Source organism: Protopterus annectens, chromosome 2.part2 (genome assembly GCF_019279795.1).
Source record: "Protopterus annectens isolate FY-2018-M chromosome 2.part2, PAN1.0, whole genome shotgun sequence".
In the NCBI taxonomy this organism is placed as follows: domain Eukaryota; kingdom Metazoa; phylum Chordata; order Ceratodontiformes; family Protopteridae; genus Protopterus; species Protopterus annectens.
The window spans coordinates 1,079,563,505-1,079,586,491 of NC_056730.1; the positions used below are offsets into that span (position 1 = coordinate 1,079,563,505).

The 22,987-nt window shown below is 36.8% G+C and overlaps 1 protein-coding gene across 1 annotated transcript in view; it reads left to right on the top strand.

Annotated features, from left to right (window-relative positions):
* The window catches only part of LOC122795878 (coiled-coil domain-containing protein 17-like), a 748,474-nt gene that overhangs the window by 392,998 nt on the left and 332,489 nt on the right, over positions 1–22,987 (top strand). The window contains exon 3 of the mRNA XM_044064297.1: positions 793–922. Within this exon, the coding sequence (XP_043920232.1) occupies positions 793–922 (130 nt within the window). The remainder of the gene's footprint in view (positions 1–792; positions 923–22,987) is intronic.

Genomic DNA, 22,987 nt, shown 5'->3' on the forward strand with positions numbered 1-22,987 from the left:
GTACTGGAGGTTTTGGCTTGATTACTCGGCTGGGATCTGAACCCTATAGCTGTGCCAATGAGGAGTCTTATTGGAGATCTGAAGAGAAAGGGAGAAACCATCCCCAGACTGACTGTGTGATATCTATGTGCTCTTAAGGGAAATTGCAGTTTACTGTGTGTGTACTTGTTTATCCTTTCCAATGTGCATGCCCCTCACTGGTGCTAGTGATAAGGATTAAGGCTCTTTGATTACTGGGCCAGTGCATGGGTGTGACACCTTGCCGTGCACTGAAATTATATCTGTACTCATGCTACACAGCTACTTTTGTTTTACACATATGGCATTGTGCCCACTTGGATCAAAAGCTGGTTTGCTGAACATCTTTGCTCTCAGACCAGAATGAGTCAGTCCGTGAACTTTCTGTCCTACTCCAGCTCACTGAAATCGAAGCTATTCCTATCAGACTATTGATCCTTCCTTCATAGATATTTCCATACTGCAGTATTTATCAATGAAGTGGGGTGACTGATGCAACAAGCAGAAAAGCAATAGTTGAGCCTCTCTGTAGTAGATTTTTTCTGTGCCATTTTTTAAATGATTGCACATACCCCCTCTTTTATTTGTATACCATCTTTCTGATGTCAGAGCTATAGAAATATTGATGTGCTTACATAGCGGTAACAGTGAAAATACTACATCGACAAGGTTTATATCACATGCCTACATTCCTACTGTAGTGATTATATCTAGATTTGGTTGTGGACTTTCTTCACTTACTTTATTATTTATTTTTTTTTGCCTTTCCTTTAGCTGGGCCTTGGTCCTTCTGCTGATGACATGAGAAAGCAACAGCTGCAGCTTCGAACCTTGGCAGAAGCCCATGGTAGGCTGATGGCTGATATTGTGGCCCAAAATAAAAAACTAGAAAAACAAAGAGATGGTAAGTATCAGAAGTCTTATTTTCATGTATCCCCTGTTTCCAGACTTTGTCATGCAGCCTGTCATGTGATGCTTGTGATTTTTAGAGTGGCAACTTGTCACATGAATAATATAATTACTTGTCTTGTGACAATGAGTATGAGTAGCTATTCCTATAATTTTATAGTCCATGTTTTCACATTATATAAGTGGCAGTATATTGCAGCATGTGCATTATAGGATAGTTTCTTGTCAATTCTGCCATCTCTAAGAACCTCTTCATAAGTTAAAGATGCTGTAGGAGAAAATGTGATAAGGATAAGGACATACAAAGCTGTCAAGGCTACCCACAGTTTGATTTAAATGGTAGAAATAAGGGCAGACTGCACTAGGTGGAGGTCTGAAGGGTGTGTGGTTTATGGACTTATGTAAGAGACAGACTCTGAGGTCTTTGTTGTGTTTCAACATTCTGAATGAAGCAGTTAAGAGAATTCAGGTGTGATTTTAGATGATGATTTTGGGGAGACTGGTATTATGGGACTGTTTCAGTAAAATATGAGAGCATGAAAGCAATTATTAGTGGATGTGTGCTTCAGGTATGGGTTTTGGGCAGGAGCTGTCTTTGGTATGCTTGAGTGGATAATGAGTGATAGTTGTGTAGTAAATCTTAGAATCTGTACCAGGGTTACAGACAAAGGTGGGATTAAGAGACTATGAATATGAAGGAGGCAATTAGAAGGTGTGAAGTATGAAAAGAAGTTAACAATAGGACAAGGAAGGTACAGGTGCAGAGTGATGACAAAATGTGAGGAGGTTAGAAAGTTGAGTTATATGGAGATTGCAAAAACAAAAAATAAGGAAGACAGAGAGTTTTGGGGCACATTTTGGGGCACACAAAACCACAGAGGAAAAGGTTGAGGGAGAAAAATGGAAATGTGAAGGAAAAAAGATACAGTGATTATTTAGAGGGATTTAGTAAGTAGAATCATCTGATTGGAATTTAGGGAAGGAAGACACTGCAAATTCTGCAGAGTGGTGGTGTTGAGTCACATCTGATGGCTGAAACTAGTCATTATTCTGTGTTTATATATCTGCTAAAAGATAACTTAATATGCGCATATGCACTATTTTATAGCACTGTTACTAATGGTAATTAATGTTTTTATAACCTTTTTACATTTTAAACCATTTGATGTGATATCACACAATAGTTTAGTGAACATATTAGGAAAACTTGATGTAGCTTTTACAGTAGTACTGTGGGGAAAAGACTGGATGGGCAATAGTACACATTATATCAAACATAACAGAATTATACAGAAAGGTATTATAAAACCACAAAACAGGCAAATCAACTCACAAACTTTATTATAATCCTGTGGTGCCTCAGCACTAGCCTTCAGAGGAGTGCACTTCAACAAAATGATAAACAGTAAAACTCAGTTCCCCAATAAACACTTCATTCTGCAGTCAAGCCAGCTGTTTTATTGTGTATAATGTACAATAAGCTGTTTCTTTATATTCCAACATCTTTTTATTATCTTTCCCTTCATTTCTTGTATTTCTACCTTCTGTTCCAAAATAGTCATTTTACCAACATTTTTTATTTGTTTTTATAATAGTAAATATAACACTCTTAGATGAAAAAAAAACGGTGATATTATAACTGCTGCATTCAACATCTTTATTACAGATCGAAAAGGATTGGAAGGAAAGGTGTTTTTTGATGATAGTGACACATATTTATGTAAAAGGGTTCATACAGAAAAAAGGATGCAGAAGGCGTAAGAAAAGTAATAAGATATTTAGTGAGACGGAAAGAATGTTCTAAATATGGTAACTTAAATTTGCTCAAAACAAAATGCAAAACGGTGCATATATGAAGCTAATAAAATATGAATAAAGGCATTACTGGAGGAAAAGTAGAAGAAGCAACAAATACAAAAAGGATTTAGTAGTCATTGCAAATGAATTAGGCATAAGTAAGCAGTGTGAAAGCAAAGTAGAGAGGACTGGAAGAATATTGAGGTACCACTCAACAGCATGTATTTAATGGGATAGGCTCTAAGACAGGGAGCGAGAGAAGAAAAATGTGACAGGTATTCTCTTATCTTCTACTGAGAAAATCAAATAACAGGAGGCTGTTGAGGAAATTTGAACTATTATTTTATGGATTTGCCTATACATGGTATTAGTTTTATAATGACCACTCCACTCAGCCAGGACTGAGCAGAAAAGAAACATATAGAGAATATTTAAAGTTGAAGATTCCAGCTAAAGTCTCAAATCCTAGCTTGGTAAAGGGTCAGCCATACTTCATAGTGGTACATTATTATTCTTTTGAAGGAAGTCCAGAAGTAACTTTCCTATGTATATTCATAATCAAACACATTAGCAGCAGACACAGAACACTAGCCTTCTGGTCACTATACACTTCTTTCCACATTTATAATTTATGTAGAGGCCCTCTGATCCTCAACAAATAATTAAATTATACTTGCTACCCAACTCTGTTCAGATCTGTCATGAGACTCATTGCAGATTTAGAAATTTATGCTTTGAGTCAGAGCGTCAACAGTATTGATCCATCACTTCTGTCCTCTACAACCTCATTTTGTTGTAGCTGTGTCACCACTTACAGTGCTTTCACTAGCCATTTACTGAAGCCTGATGTCAACTACAGAGTGGAGTAAAAAATTATCTACTTCAAACAAACTCATTCAGCAAAAGTCAAACTTGGAAAAAAAAATCTACTCCCATTTGACAGAATGCGTACTCATTAACAACACTGGTGAATACCAAGTAGACACAAAGGCAAACAGGAACCTCCAGTAACAGGTGTATGCACAGCTAAAAAAGCTCCAAACACTGACAAATAAAATTTAGGATTTTAATGCATTTAAAATCTCTAAAACAGTTCAAGACAGGGCAAATTAATCAGTTCAAAAGGTTTTGAAATGGTAATTCAAAATATAAAGCACTTTTTGTCTTCCATAAATGAAAAACTTCATCAGATACTTTACAAATCCAGTCAACTTCTTTTATGCACACAGCATTTAAAATTACATCATCACTCGTGATTGCTATGCCTTCAGAATGAATGAGCTGCCATTTAATGGACCAGTACTTTAAACCATGTAAAATACATTTCTGTGATTTTTTTAAAACTTATTGTTATTACTATAGGCCAATTACCTATCTTTCTAAAGCTTTTAGTTTTGCCAAACTGGAGATAGAGAATAATTCATGGCCAGTTAGCAGCATTCATTTTAGTTGCCAGTATACTTCAACTTTCTCTAGTCTTAATGTCCAAGCACCTCCCCTTGCATTTATCAATATCTTTTCCAATACACAAAATTTAAAACAGTGCCCTGTTTTTTTCTGCAACATGTTTGTACAGAGTGCTTGTATCCTTCCCAATTCCTATATTGCGTAGGTGCTCATATAGCCTCTGCTTTAATTTTCTTCTGGTTTTACTGACATATAAAGACTTACATAAGGTGCATAGAGTACAGTAGACCATTTTACCAAGATTATCATGGCATTTATGCTGTATAATAAGCTTGTTGTTGTTTATGATGAAAAATCTACCCTCAAGTATATACTTGCAATATGAGCAACAACCACATTTTCACAAGTGTGCCTTTTCATCCCATATGTATTTCTGTTCAAAAATATTGTTCATGTTAGCACCTTTCCTGTAAACAACACAAGGTTGTTAACGTATATGATCCCTGATGTCTCTATCATTGTACAAAATAGTCCAATTATTTTCCAGTTTTTTTTACATGATGGCTATCAATATTAAATGTTGTAATAAAGGAGCATTTGTATTGTTCTTCTGTTTTCATCACTATATTGCTAGCTGTTGGTGTAGTTATATTCATAGCCTCACTAGCTTCATGGTGTTTCCCTAAAACTGGGACATAAAAAATTCTCTCTTTTATTCATTGCTTCCATCATTGATTCTTTGATTAAATTTAAGGGATAACCTATATTAGAAAACATTTTCCTAAGCTGAATGCACTCATCCCAGAAAGCTTCCATGTCTGTTGTCATCCTGGCAGCTGTAACAAACTGCTTTTGACTACTGCACATTTTTGCCTGCTGGGATGGGAGCTTGAATAATGCAAGAAGTTGTTAGAATGTGTTTCTTTTCTGGATATTCTAGATGTAAATCTCTGCTCTGTGACATATTTTTTAAACAAACATCTAAATAACCTATATTTTCATCACTAATGGAATAGGTAAACTTGAGAAATTGTGTTGTCTTATTTATATACTCAATAAGTTTGACTATCTCTTCTTTAGAACCTACCATATAATGAACATGTCATCCAAAACGTGGGTATAAAATATAAAATATTTTTCAAAATGTGTGTTGAACAAATATTTTCTTTCCCATTGCAGCATTACTATGTTTGCAAACAGGCAACCACAGTATGACCCCATAGCCACCCCTCTTTTTGCAAATAGATCTCTTTTCCAAAGGAGATGAAATTATTCTGAAGCATCATTTCCAATAACTGTTTGTACAAATGTATATGATGTTGTCTTACACCCTTTTCAAAAAGATATTCAGTAAACCACTCCACCCCCACCTTGTGTGGTATAACTGAAAACAACTTTTTTACATCTATAATGAACTGACATTTTAAAACCCTTTGAACAGGTTATTTTGACCTATCTTGAACTGCTTTTAAAGATTTTCAATGCATTAAAAGCCTAAATTTTATTTATCAGTGTTTGGAGCTTTTGTAGCTGTGCTTACACCTGTTACTGGAGGTTTCTGTTTGCCTTTATGTCTACTTGGTTTTGGCTTCTTCACTTTGAACATTGGTAAATACATCAGCTCTTCTGACAGCCAAACTGACTGCAGCATGTAACTTTGCTAAAACTGTACAGACAGCAAAAAACAGAATGTACCAGAGCTACAAGTAGTAATAAATGTTTATTCTACTAGTAAAACATTCACAGTAGAACTGCTTCTTCAGGCATGAAGCAACAGATTAAAAACAAGTAAAAAGCTCATCCTTATATAATACAACAAAAACAGATAGGACAAGTCACATGATCAGTTAAACCAATAGCCAGTTATTTACTTAAATAAAAAAAGAGTATCAAGCAATACAGTCTTAATGTATGAATGAAATTGTTGTGGTTAAACCTGTTGACAAGGGAAGGATGTTGTAGTGTTGGATAAAGTTAAGTATGTAAGCAAAATGTATCTTATATTAAGTACTGTAGACTATAAGCTTATTAGTTTTGAAGAAGCAAAAAATGTTGGTAAATGTGTAAACATGCAGGTTATTAATATGTTAAAGCAGGGGCGTGTAACACAAATGCTTAACCTGTTACTGACACTAATGCAGTTGAAGACAATATACCCCCTTAACAAACCCATGATTTTCCATATCTTCAGAAGTACATCTCCTGTATAATTTTTGTTAAGTTTCATTTTGAGTCTCTCCATGATTATACATAGAAAATTTGTCAGCATGATGGGTTTAAAATTGTGCTGGTATGATGTGATCCCCACCCCCATTATGAATTCATATGACTACAGTCCATCCTCCACCCCCCCACCTTATGATTCATATGAATACAGCCCATCAACATATGTCAGAATTGTGTCCATATGCTAACATGTTTTTAACATGATTGATGGTGATGGTTTTGTGCAACTGTGTAGGAAACACACAGTATGTTATCTGGTACAACAGAAATTAAGTTTTTAATATTACTTTTAGCAATAATTGTTAGTTTTTACATAACAGATGCATCTCCTTGTCTCTAAAGCACTCTGTCATACTCTGTGTCTTGTGAAGTCTGCAAAGATTTTTTTTAAGTGTTGTTGATGCCGCTGTGGATGCATAGGTTTATAACTATACTATATTTCAGAAAAAAGTAGATTAATTTAATGAGTTGTAACTAAAGACAGACCATGATGAAAAAAGAGATTTGGTTACAGTTCTTTGTGATGCATTTGAATTTTATCTGAATATAGCATCCATAGTTAAAAACAATCATACTATATCAGCCAGTAACAAACCCAGAACCAGAAGTAAAGACAAATGAAGAACTTCAAAACAGTTGTAGTGGCATTATGGATGCTAAAATAAAGTCTCAATATCTTATTCCACTTAAAACAAATTTATTGGTTAAGAGCATTTGTTCCATATCTTGGAACTTCATCAGAACAATTAACCATTTTAAAAACAAGTTTAAATAGCCAGCAAATAATCACATGAAAAGTAACTAACCAATAAAAATACTAAAAATTAAAAACATCATTACGAGTCTAAAAATTCACATTCAACATTTCAACCACTCTTAAGAACTTATAAAACATAATATTTGAACTTCAACAATGAATTAGTCAAAATCATTTATACCAGGGTGGTTTAATGCATCTAGACAAATTTACCATTTAAGTTCGCATTTATCTAAATGTTCACTAATGATGTTGCTCTGAGAATCAGTTTTTACCTGCTCAGTTATAATAAAATTAAGCATATGTGTATTAAAATCTTTAACACGTTTATATTAAAAAATTGTCAATTTTTATTTTTAGTGTCTAATACATATTTGTAAATTCATTGTTTCAACTTCCTTGATGTCTTTCCTAAATAAAACACAATGCAGGAATAGCACTGAGCTAAATAGAGCACATTGGCCTTGGAACATGTAAAATGTCCAATGATTTTATATGTCTTCCCTCTAACAGTAAAATTATCAGCACTGTTAATATAACAACATGGTGTACAACAACCATATTTAAAAGTACATTTTTGGCCAATAAGCAAATATCCAATAGAATAGGTGAAAGACCTCATTTTACATACAGGAGAGAGAAATCTTTCAGAATGTATTTGGAAAATAATAGCAAAATATATGATTCAGTTAATAATCAACCACAGGATTCTATAAGGGTCAACCAGATCTTCATTAAACCTAGGTTTCACTATAATTGTGATACTAGGGGAATTGTTTACCAGACAAAATATCAAAAATGTAAGGGGTTTTATGTGGGTAAAACCCAAAGGTAATTAAAGGAACATATTTATGAACATATTTTGGATATTAGGAAGGGAAACATAAAAATGATTGTGTAAGCATAATTTGAAATATCCAGAGCACTACTTTTTGTTTTTTGGATTGGAGCAAGTGGCCAAAAGTCCTAGGGATGAGCCATGGGAAGACATAATAGAAAAACTTGAATTAGAGTAGCAACATAGGTTAAATGCTACCACCTTACCAGGATTCAATGACCATGTCTCTAGTGGTAGTGTTCTAAGATTGAAATCTTATTTGGTATAGTTTGTGACACCTATTTAGGGCTTTGATTATTCTTTTATGTACCAGCAGTTTAGTTTCCTATGGTATTGTCTTTTAATGATGTACTTTATGTGTGTTGAAAATTAAAAGTCGTGGATTTTCTGGAGGGGTATTTAACATTTTTACTGTGTTGTTTAATTGATTCTGAGGAAGTCTGCCAAAATATTGGACAAAAGCACTAAATCCTTTTTAATAAAGTTTTTTTTATGGTGGTGGTCCTTCCTACCTCCTTTGGATTTGGTGGCATCATACACTACCCCAGTTCAAAAATACAACCAAATGCAAATAAATAAATATTACATGGAGACATTCATTTGTTTTTTTTTGTTTTTTTTTTTACAGAGAAGCACTTAGTTAATGACAGATTATACGTTCTGTCAGTGTATGGCAAGGTATTATCATTAGCATAATGTAACAAAGATTTTACTCAGCTCTGCCATCTTGTTGGTGAATCAAGTAAAAACTATGTGGAATGAATTGCAATAAACAATCTCTTGCAAAATTGGATGAAGAGCAGACATTTTGTGAGGACACTACTTTTGTTCATTGGAACAGATAGTTTCTGATATCTGACTTAAAGCCATTTTTTCCAAATTATGACTATGACTGGTCATATTAAAGATATTCGAGAATTCTAAATACAAAGCAGCTAGATGATGGCCCTTGTCCCAGTTGGAAATTCATAATCTGTAAATGTGCTGACTGTGGGTTGGAGACAGTGGCATTGACAAAAAGGCAGAGTTGGACGTGGCAAAGTTAAAGATGTTAAAATTTGCACTGAGTGTGACGAGGGTGGACAGGATTATGAATAAGTATATTAGAGGGTCAGCCCAGGTTGGACAGTTTGGAGACAAAGCCAGAGAGGCGAGATTACGTTGGTTTGGATATGTGCTGAGGAGGGATGCTGGGTATATTGGGAAAAGGATGCTAAGGATGAAGCTGCCAGGTAAGAGGAAAAGAGGAAGGCCTAAGTTAAGGTTTATGGATGTGGTGAGAGGGGACATCCAGGTGGTTGGTGTGATAGAGAAAGATGCAGAGGACAGGAAGAAATGGAAACAGATGATCTGCTGTGGCGACCCCTAACGGGAACACCCGAAAGAAAAAGAAGAAGAAATGTGCTGACTGATGAGTTAGTACAGGTGAATGCATGATTTATCAAGTCCAGATAGATTCATGGCAAATTTAATAAAAATTAGCAAACTCTACCTAAGGTTGAGTAGCTGTGAAGGATTTTATGTTAAGAATGGGAGTGCTGGAGGTGAAGCATTTTATATATGGGATGCGGCATGCTTCTCCACTTATTTTAGGGTGAGTAAGCTTACTTTTTGATGTTAAATTTTGATGAAACAATCTGTTAATTTTCTTGGACTCATTGAACCATGTGATATCAATCTGCACTGTATCTACCATTGGAACCATGCTGTGAACGTAATGAAATATACTTCTCCATAAGACAACGAGTGGTTTGTTGATATTAAAATGTTTATCATTTTCAATTCTTTCTTCCATTTGTCCTTTTAATAATCTTTATTAATATTTTTTCATGTCAAATTAAGGACACGTTGAGATAAATGTCGGTGATCAAGTCTTAGAAAGCATAAAACTATGCTCCAACAATTGCTATGTATTAACTGGTGCATCTTCTTCCTATCCATATGCACACAAGTCATTATGATACATAACATTTAACTACAGGCATTCTACGTTCAGTGGTGCATGAAAGCAATATATATATTACCTTTCATGGATTGCAGTCATTCAAAATGTTACACTAATAACACCTGCCTGATCAAAGTTAAAAAAAATATCTACAATAAAAAGCAAACATAATTATTCATTGCATGTATTTATTCATTTATTTACATTTTGTTAACCAGAATAGTCCATTTTCAGCAAAGGCCTGGTAAGAATGGCTCCACTAATTGCACATAAATTATATGGCAAACATAGTTTACAAACACTGTTTTCAAACTGTAACAATTAACAATATAAATTCATCTATCATATAACAGGGCATCAGTATTTGCAACCTCACCACAATATTTTGTTTAAACATAATCATTTTCATTCAAAATTCTATACATACAGAGTAGATTAACAACATAATGAGTTTAAATGTACTTGCTTTACAGAATTACATTAATATATTCATGCACTCTATCTGGTAAATTACAGCATAGTTCACCTTTTACATGTACTAATGTAACTTCTTATGCAAACATTCCATGTTAGAAACAATACAATCAATACAGAAAGTACTTTATGCAGATATCTGTTATCTGATCTATAGTTTGTTGCTCGTTGCATGTGCTACATATGTTTATTATGCCATTTACATCTTTGCCATTTATTGCCATAATTAGCAATTATAAAGTTTTTGCCAAATGACCCCGGTAGTGCCTGAAAAGGGTAATAAATAAAAAGTAAAAAAAAAAGTAGTCTGATCTTTTGTTTTTCACCATTGCGCATATTCTTATATTCATTGGGCTGTTGAGATTGTTGCAGGCTCATCATTTAATAAACTGCAACCTATTAGCCTTCAAGAAGCTTAATGACTATTAAGCCATGCTGATATTTTCTGTCCCTTCCACAGCAACCTCTGGGTAATGTGTTTATCCCTTTTTAAGGTATTATTTATTCTGAGTGTAACTGTAACACTCCCACAGTAAGTACTGTCCCCACATGCTCAAAATATTAGTTCTCAAAGAGTTAAGGATAGAATGTAGCTTTAATCCTAGGCAGTGGTCCCCTCTGACTCATTTCATAACACAGAATACAGTGGTAGTTCCTTTAATTTACCAGAGAAGTCAGGATAATAGCAACCATCAACTCTTCTGGTCAGAAACCTGTGTATCTTTTTGAATTGTAATAGATATTTGGTCATCAGACTCCAGAAAAAAAAAAACAATATTGTATTTGATGTCTTGATGCATCAAATGTATCAAGGAGATATAGATCTTCACCTCACTAGTATGACTGCATTCTCTTTAAAATCTGATATAGTATGAACTACAAAAGAACTGTAGTGGCACGCTGAACTGTTAAAATAAAGTCTCGATATTTTATTCTACTTAAAATACATTTATTGGTTAAGCGCTTTCATTCCATATATTGGAACATCATCAGAACAATTGACCAATTAAAGCAAGTTTCAATAGCCATCAAATAATCACAAGATAAGTAACCAACCAATAAAAATACTAAAAATGAAAATACCTAAAATTCACAAAAGCATCATTGACCCACCATTGAGACCGATTGTTAATGCCAGGTGTTCAGAAACTCGCCCATTAGCTAAATATATTGATCTTAAGTTAAAAAAATGGTTAGACCCTTTCACTTATTTATTTCAAGACTCATGGGACTTTTGTTTAAACTCAAAATATTGGGTTTCTCACTATGGACATGGTTGAATTATTTAATGTTATTCCTCACCACTCGGGGTTGGAGTAGTTTCATGATTTTTTACTTGAGTCAACCATATTGGACAATAATGAAATTAACACTTTGGATTTGTGTATGGAACTTGTGTTGAAAAACAATTTTGTTTACTTGGATCAATTCTTTCAGCAAACCAAGGGTGTTGCCATGGGGGCATCATATGCCCCCGTATTTGCCAACATTGTTCTCATACAATGGGAAAAAGAGTTTGTGTTAAATGAACATGCTCCGGTTCAATTAAAGCTCTATGTGCGTTACCTGGATGATATTTGTATTATTTGGGACAGGCTCAGTAATGAGATAGAGCTCTTTATAAAATATTTGAATTCAATGACCTCCTTCTTAAGATTTACTTTTTCCTATGGTGATTTGTCCATTAATTACTTGGATGTGCATATTACCAAAATTTAAGCAGGCAAAGTATAGTGAATACCATATTTTGAAAACCTACGTACTCAAATAACCTGCTTCATTACACTAGTAACCACCCTGAACACTAAAAAAGAGGTGTCGTCAAAGGGCAATACATAAGGTTGACTAGGATGGTCTCTGATGACGCCCTTTTAGAACAAGAGAGCCATATCTTGGCAGATATGTTAGGTGCACGAGGCTATCCAGTTGATTTGGTGAACAGTGTGGGTTCCTATGTGGCTCAAAAAAGAAGAGAAGTTTTTTTTTTGCCTTTATTAAAATCATCCTACAATTTGGTTTGTGAAATGTATGCAGTTAGTGGTAAAGCAAAGAAAGATTACTCCCTCTCTTTTATTACAGAGTTCACCTTTGAATCTGATTATATCAGAGAGGTGTTAAGCAGAAATTGGTCTATTTTTTCTTGTTTTGATGGGATTATAGAAAAGGTGGGTTAAGACCCTCTGTTGTGTATCGCAAAGGTAAATCTTTTAAGACTATTTTGTAAAGTGGAAATGGTGGTGGTGGTTTCAGTAGTAATAAAAAACATGGTACAAACAAATATGGATTCTATACCCAATGTAAACACATCCTGGCAGCTGATTCTATAAGGGTCAGCCAGATCTTCATTAAACCTAGGTTTACTGTAATTGTGATACTAGGGGAATTGTTTACCTGGCAAAGTGTGAAAAATGTGAGCGGTTTTATGTGGGTAAAACTCAAAGGAAATTACAGGAGCATATTTATAAATATTATTTAGATATTTGGAAGGGAAACGTAACAAATGGTTTGTGTAAACATATTTTGAAATATCCAGAACACTACTTTTTGTTTGTTGGATGGGAGCAAGTGGTCAAAAGTCCTATGGGTGGGCCATGGAAAGACCTAATAGAAAAACTTGAATTAGAGTAGCAACTTAGGTTAAATGCTACCACCTTACCAGGACTTGATCACATCTTTATTGGTAGTGTTCTAAGACTGAATATCTTATTTGGTATAGTTTGTAACACCTATTTAGGGCTTTGCTTATTTTTTTATTTTCCAGCATTTTAGTTTCCTATGGTATTGTCTTTTAATGATGTAATTTATATTTTTTGAAAATGATTGGTGGGGAAAAGTTATGTGGATGTTCTTCGTGTTTCACTGTTGCAGTCATCATATTTGGGTTATCTGCTTGCAGGTAGCCCTCAGTCGGCCTGATTAAGTCTTGGGTCCTGCGTTGGTTGCTGTCTCATCTTCCATGAGGTCAGGTAGTCAGGGGTATAAAGCATGCAGCCGACACCATTACATCAGTCTTTCTTGCCGTGCAGTGCCAAAAGCAGAAGCAGTTCGCAAGTGCCGGTCGGCTGACTCCTGAAATTTTAGTTTTCGAGTTTCAGATCCAAAGTCTTCAACTAAGCTAAGTACCCTGTTGGGGATCCTTTTTCTTACTCTAAACCGATGTCAGTAAAAGTTAATTGTATTTCTTGTGGAAAGCAAATACCTCATAAAGATTTTCATTCGTACTGCATTCCTTGCTTAGTCCCAGACCACAACGTACCTCACTGTCAATTTTGTGCCTTATTCAAACCTCGTACTATTCGTCGTCGGTTCATTTTTGCATCTAAATATTTTGGTACTCGGTTCAATTATCCAGAAATGACTTTGGTAAGCCACCTGACTACCGACATTCTGAAAAAACACATAGATAAAGACAGAGACAGACCACATAGGTCCAAAGCTGCTGCCGACGCTTTTCCTAAGCTAGTCGCCAGTTCGCCAGTACTCAGTGAGACACTTTCGCAGTCCCTGATACCCGCTACTTCAGATTCGCAGGCCTCTACATGCTTCTTCGACTGTGAAACCTGCAGCTGTCTGTACCTTGGATGGGTCTGGAGCCGCTGTACAGGCACCGGCTTCTGAGGGTGTATTCAGGCCTACTGACTTGCATATTAAACTGATGCCATCTTCTTCTTTAAGGCCTAAAACTCAATCCATGCCCAGAAAACTGACGCCCAGACAGCATGGTCAGGCCCCTATGCCTAAAAATCAAATGATAAGAATGGCTGAAGACCTTATTACTCTAATCAGGGGAAGCCACCCTTCTCCCTCTAAGAGACATAGGATTGATTTTCCTTCTGGTTCTTCTAATCAGGATTCTGAAATTTCTGTTTTCTCTGATGACCAGGATTTCCACTTATCTAACTTTGAGGATTCTGATTAAGAGGACTCCATTCCCTCTGCTTCCCCTCCAGAGGATTTCTCTTTTGGTGAAACCTTGCATAGTCTTAGGGAGCATTTCCGCTGGGAAAGCTAGGATTACTCTGACTCCAAAAAAGAGGCTTAGGGAATTCTTACTCCTGCCTCAACACAGGCCTTTAGCTATCCCTCCTGAACTGGACATTGTAGATGATGCCTTCTTGGAATCTAGCCTGGCCCCTGACACTTTACATCTTGCTCCCAGAAAACCTGATAGGTATTACAGGGTACCTGACTCTCACAAGTTCCTCTCTAAAAATCCTACTGTGGATCCTGAGACCATTTCACAGGGACCCAAGGGCATTAAGGCTACTACTGCCAAAAACCCTACCCCCTCTGATAGAGATTCCAGGGCGCTGGATAGATAGGGTAAGAAGGTATACACTTCTGCAACTTTGGCCATTAGGGCCTTAAACTGCCAGTTTCATATGTTAAAGTATCAACAGCATATCATTGAATTGCTTAAACAGAAAATTATATTGATTCCTGACTGTTCTGAAAATAAAGAATTACAGGATTTAATGCATTCTGCTGAACAAGTTGGAAAACATATTTTGCAATGTGGTTTTGATTCATTAGAGGCATCTTGCAGGGCTGCTGTCACTGGGTCTGTACTTAGAAGGCATGCTTGACTTAAGGAGCAATCTTTGCCAGGTCATGTTAAAGCTATATTACTGGATGCTCCCTTAAACCAAGATTACCTGTTTGGCAACAAAGGAGAAGAAGTACTTAAAAAGATGGAGGTAAAAGCTAAATCTATGCAAACTGTTAAAGATTTACTGCAAGTACAGCCTCCCAGATTTAGTAGGCATTGGCCCTCTAAGAATTGGTCCTTTCCTGCCTCTTCCAGGCCTTCTCAGTCCAAACCCAAAACCAGCAGAACATCCAGGCTTCAGTCCCAAGGTACTCACAGGCCTAAGCAGTGGGGGGCTCCCACTTCCAAACCAGGGAGTAGTAAGACTCCCCCCCTATGGTGAACTGTCTCAATGATTTAACTTTAAACCTTCCAAGCCCTGCTCACCTGACTGTTCCTTTAGGGGGAAAGATCGCCCTGAATGCAAAGAATTGGGAACTCGTTACCTAGGATAAATGGGTTTTAAATATAGTTTCCCAAGGATACAGATTCCACTTCAACTCCTTACCAACCCCAAACGGTTGGCCAGATCTACCCCCAAATCAGTGGGCAGAGGCTCAAAAGCAAGTTCTCCCTCTTTTAAGCATCAGGGCTATTCAACCTGTCCCAGAAAAAGAATGGGGGCAAGGTTTCTACTCAAGACTTTTCCTGGTGCCCAGAAAAGACAATTTATGACGTCCTATCCTGGACCTGTCTATCCTAAACACATTTTTGGTAATCCCAAAATTCAAGATGCTAACTCTTCATCAGCTGCTTCCCATGGTAGGCAAAAATGCCTGGTTGGCAACACTGAATTAAAAGGAGGCCTACCTGCACATCCCAGTAAGGGAATCTTGCAGAAGATGCATATGCTTCAGAGCAGGCTACATGCACTATCAGTTCTCTGCACTGCCCTTTAGCTTATCTACTGTGCCCAGGGTATTCACAAAGTGCATAGCTCCAGTCATTGCATTTTGCAGGCAAGGAAATTTTCAAATATATCCATACCTGGATGATTGTCTAATTCAGGCAGAAAGTCAGGACATACTATTACATCATCTGGCATTTGTAAAGAAATTGCTGACTTCTCTGGAGTACACCATAAACAAAAACAAATCACATCTTGTACCCTGCCAACAAATTGTATTCCTGGGAGAAAGCTTGAATACATCTTCTCAGATGGCTTACCTCACACCAGAGAAACAAGTTCATTTGACAGCCTACTTCAAACTACTGGCAACAAAGACCCAGCTATCTGCAAGGAAAATACTGCAAGCCCTGGGGTTCATGGCCTCTTGCATTCTACTAATTCCATATGCAAGACTGCATATAAGGAAACTACAATGGTATCTAAAAAGCCTATGGTGTCAACATTCTCAGGATCTAGAATCAATGATTCCTATCATACCTTGTCTAAAGATAGAGTTCTTTTGGTGGGCAGAAGCCTGCCACCAAAACAACGGACTGCCATTCACTCTACCCCCTGCCGCCCAAACCCTAACAACAGACGCATCAGACTATGCTTGGGAGGCTCACCTGGCAGGGCAGTGCATTCAGGGCAAATGGAACCCAAGTCAAATGCACCTGCATATCAATCAAAAAGAAATGTTAGCTGTACAGAATGCTCTGACAGCCTTCAAGGACCACATTCTTCCAGGACAATTATTGATAAAGACAGACACCACTGTTATGTGGTACATAAACAAGCAGGGGGGAACCCACTCATACCCTCTCTGCAGGCTAGCTATGGCTCTGCGGAACACAGCCTTGAGCTACCAAGTGCCCATACAGGCTCAATTCCTGCCAGGAAAGCTAAATACATTGGCAGACGACCTAAGCAGAAATCACATGGACCCACATGAGTGGAAACTGGAACCAAAGATATTCAACATGTTGAGAAACAAATGGGGGAGCCTAGAGATAAACCTGTTTGCCTCCCCTCAGAACTACCAATTAGACAAATTCTGTACAAGGACTCCCCACAAACTGTCCTTCATCTGGAAAAACCTATCAGTTTATGCCTTTCCCCCTCTGCCTCTCCTCTCCAAAGTGCTACTAAAGATCAAACAGGACAGACCAAGGACAATACTGATTGCACCAGACTGGCCACGCCAACAATGGTACCCCCTCTTGTGCAGTGTGTCACTGCTGGCACCATGGCACCTGCATCAGACCCCTGCCCTTCTGTCTCAGCAGGAGGGCCAGATTCTGCACCCACAGCTTCAAACCCTGAACCTTGCAGCCTGGCTAATTACCTGATCTCTCCGTTACCATCCCTCAGTAAACAAGTGATGGATGTCATTCTGGAGGCAAGGAGGCCTAGTACTAGAAAATCCTATGCTGAAAAATGGAAGATTCTGTTCCTGGAGCCAAACTCATGGGATGGGCACAGCAGAGCCCATCTTACCTCATATTCTTCAATGCTTAACTAAGATGCTTCACAAGGGCCTTTCCTTTTCTTCCATCAAAATTCATGCCTCAGCCATTTCAGCACATTACAATACAGAGCCACCCCTCTTCTCTCATCCACTGCTGAAACAATTTCTCAGAGGGGCCAAAAACTTAAGACCACTCAGGATAAGTTTTAAGCCTAGCCAATTTTGTATTCAAAAGTGAAAATCAAACCCTGTATCTTGTGTCTGTGAGGTAAACACATTAACCATTATGCCGAACCCCAACAGATCACCTGGGAAGCATTTCTCAACAGTAGAGAATACCCTTCCTATTACATTAAGAAACATATGATGGCAGTCTTAAATTCAGAAAAAGAACTAAGGTAGTTGTGTATTACAAAAAACACTGTGCCAGACATGTAGTGGTGGATATGTAAGCAGTAGGTCATTTGCGGGAGGGAGGTTATACAGATGTTACTAAGCTTCCATTGGGATTGTGAGGCATGAGCCCAAAGGATAAGTGCCTTAAAAGTTCCTGACAGTGCTGTAATATGCAAACAATGCACATCTCAGAATACACTAATACACATATAAAATCAATAATTGAATTTTTATATACACTAACTTTTAAATGAACTAAACTAAGTAACAGAGTCATTTCCTTGATACTGTATTTCAACAGAATCTATTCCTTATGCCAAAGGCTGTATATATTTTTTGAGTTAGTAAAATATATTTCTGTATATTGTTGCTGCATTTATGATGTAATTCAAAGAAGTGTATATTATGAAGGCTTGACATTAAAATACCAGGAACTTGAACATTATGACTTGTTTATCAGTGAAAGGAAATGTATCTAAATAAATGTGTTGGTTGTAAATATGCTCATATTTTCCAAAAATGTTAAACAGACTAGTTTTATGGTACAACCTGATAATCTGTAATACTGTTATCACGCACTTTCATCAGAGAAAATGATTTTTGCAGTTGTTCTGTGGAAATTTTCACATTTTGTGTCTGAATAGAGAAATGGCAGTACAACTGCTTGTAATGTAAGGTAACAGACCTGCCATGTTGAAAATGTAGTCTCAGAACATTTAAAGTTAGTAAAGTTACAAATAAATGTTTGAAAGGTTTCTTGGAAATATTGGAAGTTCTATAAGGAAGGTTAAGACTGTGAACTGCTAATGAGTGTTTTTTTATAGTTCTGAGTATGATTCTTGTAGCATTCACTTGTATACTGAATGGCTATGAGGACATGACTGAAACAGATAGGACTCCATAGGTGTTTACTAGGCTAACATCCACAGGGGCCTTTTTAAGCCTAGCCATGCATTCCAAATCTCTGACAAATTCTGATACCCTTGAGAAGTATACACAGGGACCTGGGAGATGAACCATTTACAGGTTGCCTGTGTCCATTAGAGACAGGGGTGGGAGGTTGGCATAATGGTTAAGGTGTTTGCCCTACAGACACAAGGTACAGGGTTTGATTCTCACAGGGTGTAAGTGGCTAGGCTTAAAATGGCCCATAAGGGCAATTAGTCTAGTACTAATCTATGAACCTATAAACATAGGTGCCAAACCAAAGATGAATTTCTTGTCCCCATCTAATTTTCCAAGTTGCACTTGAATTAAGTTAGGGAGAAACTCTGCTTCATATGGATGAGGAGCTTGTTTCAGAGACAGAGTAGTCTCTGGGGTACTTACTTGTCTCTCCAGCAGGTCTTGTTTATATCACAGGCAAGGTTTAAGACTTTAGAATGGGTAATTTTGGTACTGTTTGTTTTGTAGCTATGCAGGAGGTCCATCAGAGTGGGGTCTGACAGTGCCCTGTATGCCAGGCATAGATCCTCCCTCAAAAACCTGTAGGAGACAGAATGCTGGGATAGGACCTTGAGGCTGTCTGCATAGGACATTTTGCTTAATGCCCTGTATTCCTTTAGTGAGGAACCTCTGCGGACATTCCAGTTGTTGGATATGCTTGGTTAGATACATACCAAAAAGGGCATTGTACTCAATGATAGGTCTGATGAATGCCAAATACAATGGAACAATGAATTCCTTGGACTTAGATGCCATACATTTGTTTATAAGTTTCACAACATAGAATGATTTCCTCACTGCTGTAGGCACGTGATGGTGAAAGGCCAGATTACTGTCTAGGTTTGTCCCTGATTACTGGGTCACCTCTAAGGGGTGTTTTGTCAATATGATAGTTACCAGGGGTGGATGACTTCCTAAAGGATACTATTATGCAATTATTGGCATTTAGTTTAGTCCACGGCTCTGACACCAGTTGTTTGTCTGTGTCAGACCTTCCTTTAGAACATTTTTGTCAGTGTGGGATTCAGTGACAGCTCCTAATTTGCAATCATCTGCAGATGTAATCAGCCAGAGACCATTGACATTATCCTTGACTTTAGAGAAGTAAATACCAAAAAGGAGTGGTCCAATGATTGATCCCTGAGGGACTCTACTTGTGACTGGCTTCTTTGTAGAGATAGACTCTCCAGTTCTAACTTCCTTGGCTATCCACCAGGCGACATATGGATTATGTGTCTTCAGTACCATAGCAAGGGTGAGTTGTGGGAGTGGATGATCCAGGTACGAGCTTGTAGGGCATGATCAACACCTCAGAGAAGTGGTTTGATTATTATCTGGGTGTTAATACAGTATTGATAGTTGTTATAGCAGCCACAGGTGAGATTGCTGCTGCAGAAATTAATCTTTTTAGTTCACAACTCTGGTTACAGTATTGGCTGGGGTGGACACCAACCTAATTACAGGTCTGTGTGCCTTATTGATATTATGTAGTTAAAACGTATACAAAATTAAATGCAGGCTCACAGATCTGACAATTAGTAATGATTCTGTGCTAAACAGAAAATTCACCAGAAGGATGTTAAGTCACATTCCTCCTGAAGGGAAGATAAATGATTTTATGGTATCAAAAATACACTGAAAGTAAATATGATTAGTTTACATTTCACATTACTACACACAGTTCTTAAATATCTTCAGAACGTTATATTTCTAAATTGTCTTTTTAATGGTACCAAACTTCAAGTGAAACACCCACTTAAAGTTGAACTATACATGCTGTTATAAACATCTGAAACATATTTATATAGTTTTTAATATATTCAGCACTCCCTGTGTAATGAATAGCTCTTGTCATACATTTTCTCTACTTTTACTATGAAGAATTGTTGTATATGGAACAACATAATAAAGCACTAAAATCAGGAGAAATATAGCTTTGTAATGTATTTCTCTATAACTGAAAAGGATGTAAAGATAGGAGTCACTAAAGGGGAGTTGCCTGCTTTGATACCATCACATCCTGAGGTGTTGCCTAATTTCAACAACCACCCCAACACTATCAGACAAGTATAGAGAAGTAAAATGAAGTGCCTTTCTACCTTGCAACCTTTTAGTGCAAGAAATATGGAAAAAGCCACAAATAATGAAGTGACAAAGGCCCCCAAAATAGAGACAGATATTAGTTATTGCTCTTATAAACTTAGCAAGTTGCTAGAATAGCAGCTTTTGTATTGGCATGCATTTTCTAAAGGATGCAAAGTCTGACACTCAAACATTTGTCTTTATTTAATGATTTCAGTCTCCACTGATTTTCTAGAAAACTACACATTTTATGAGGATAAGACCAAAAATATGAAGCAAAAATGTGGACATTCTGTAAAAATCTGTACAATTGAGAGGTGTGATTCATAGTCATTCATATTGTGTCATTATTTCCCTCACTGTGAACAAGTGCTGAGCAAGTGTACTGAATAGGAATAAAACAAATTGTACAATGAATGTTCATCCCTATTCAGAAATGCGCATGCTGGTTGGAAGGCCAGCATATCCTAATAGAAACATGCCCAACTACTCTACAGCCTTTAACAGCCAATTGTACATACCTTTTGCAGATATTTGCAGAACATCCCTTTTTCCTCTTATTTTTGCTTTGTCCCCTGCATAACTTCTTATTTTCTAGTAAATCACTAATTGAATCACTCAATAATGCATGACATGTTTCATATTTCCTATTGTTCAGAAAATGCAAATAGATGCAAACCCCTTATCATAGTAACATTTAAAGTGAATTATTCCTTATTCGGGCCCTTTCTCCCATATTTTTTAGCTTTGTCCCACACTTTTGAGGAAACAGCAGTATTGTACACAGTTACCTAATGAAACTAATTTAATATTCAAAAATGTACATACTGATTGGGCAGCCCAGTCAGCATGCTTATTGTTAATCGAGCGTTCCCCACAAGTAGAAGTTCAGTTAACTTATGTTTTCTGTACCACTAAACAGATTATAAGAAAGAAAAACTTTTCCACCCTAATAAACTGCTCCACAGAGCAGAATAATACAGACTAATACAGTATATTACAAAAACATGGATTTTGATGCCAGCAGTGGCCCTACAGGCAGCTCCATGCTTGTAGGAGTACGGCTCTTCTGACATTCTAAACATGCTTAGCATTATCTAATGATTTCATTCCTCAATGATTTGCCAGAAAAATACAACATTTATGAAGAAAAGACTAAAAATATTGGGCAAACACCTGGGCATTCTGGCAAAATCTAGGGAGTTGAGAAGTACACAGACCATGCAGACTCCTCAATAAGTTAAAGAAAGCATCTTTGCACTGTGCAGATATTTACAGAGCTAGAGCATGCTCAGTATATGTCTTGAGTGGCCTGGACTACCAGAAGCCAGCAGAAGAGCACTAAATTCAATTTACACAATGTCACTATTCCTAAATGTCTTGTTTTCTTAAATAATATTTTCTTAAATATTATTGTGCAATATCAATAATCCATGAATGGGTGTGGGTAATGCAGGAATTACTCACAATTGGCTTTGTTTAATCACTTGGGCTTTACTGTCATAACCAAAACATGCTAAACATGGCTAAATCCTGTGTTTCCACACCCAATCGTGGATTATGGCTTAAATGTTTCATCATCACATTGTTTAGCAGTGCCACCACTGTTACCAAAGTGCTGAGTAATGAAATAAAGTATCTTGCAAGTATATAAGGTGCTTCCATTCATGCTGACTACTACCTAAACTAAACTTTTACATCTTTGAAAACTGTTATAGCGTTTGCTGCTGTTTTGTAGTAGCTGGCACTGACTGCTGTTACATCTCTATCCTCAGTTTAAAGTCAGGCTGTGGTCCTTATATGGACTGGTGTCTGAGGTGGTACACTTAAGTCACATAAACTGATGTTTCAGAATATTTGTAATAGTGTGTGGATGTCCTTCAGCACTATGTTACACAAAATTTCATTAACTGCTTTCTGATATAGTTCAGTAGTCAAATTCATACCATCTCTAGAAACATCCATATACACAAATAATATACTGCATGCATGGAATGTATATTTCAAACTTAAATATTCAAAATAAGAACTGAAATGATTAAAATGTCTCTGCAAATTATTTCCATTTCAGTCCATATTAGAAAATAATTCAATGACACGTATAGATGTGACAATGTAAAAAACAAATAAATTACAGCTAAAGAATACATTCATAAAACTACAATAAACTAAGCAGACATGTCTGGGAGGTACTATAGCCCCCATGACTTGTCATACTTTTTCTAGACTCATCTTTATGAGCATCTCA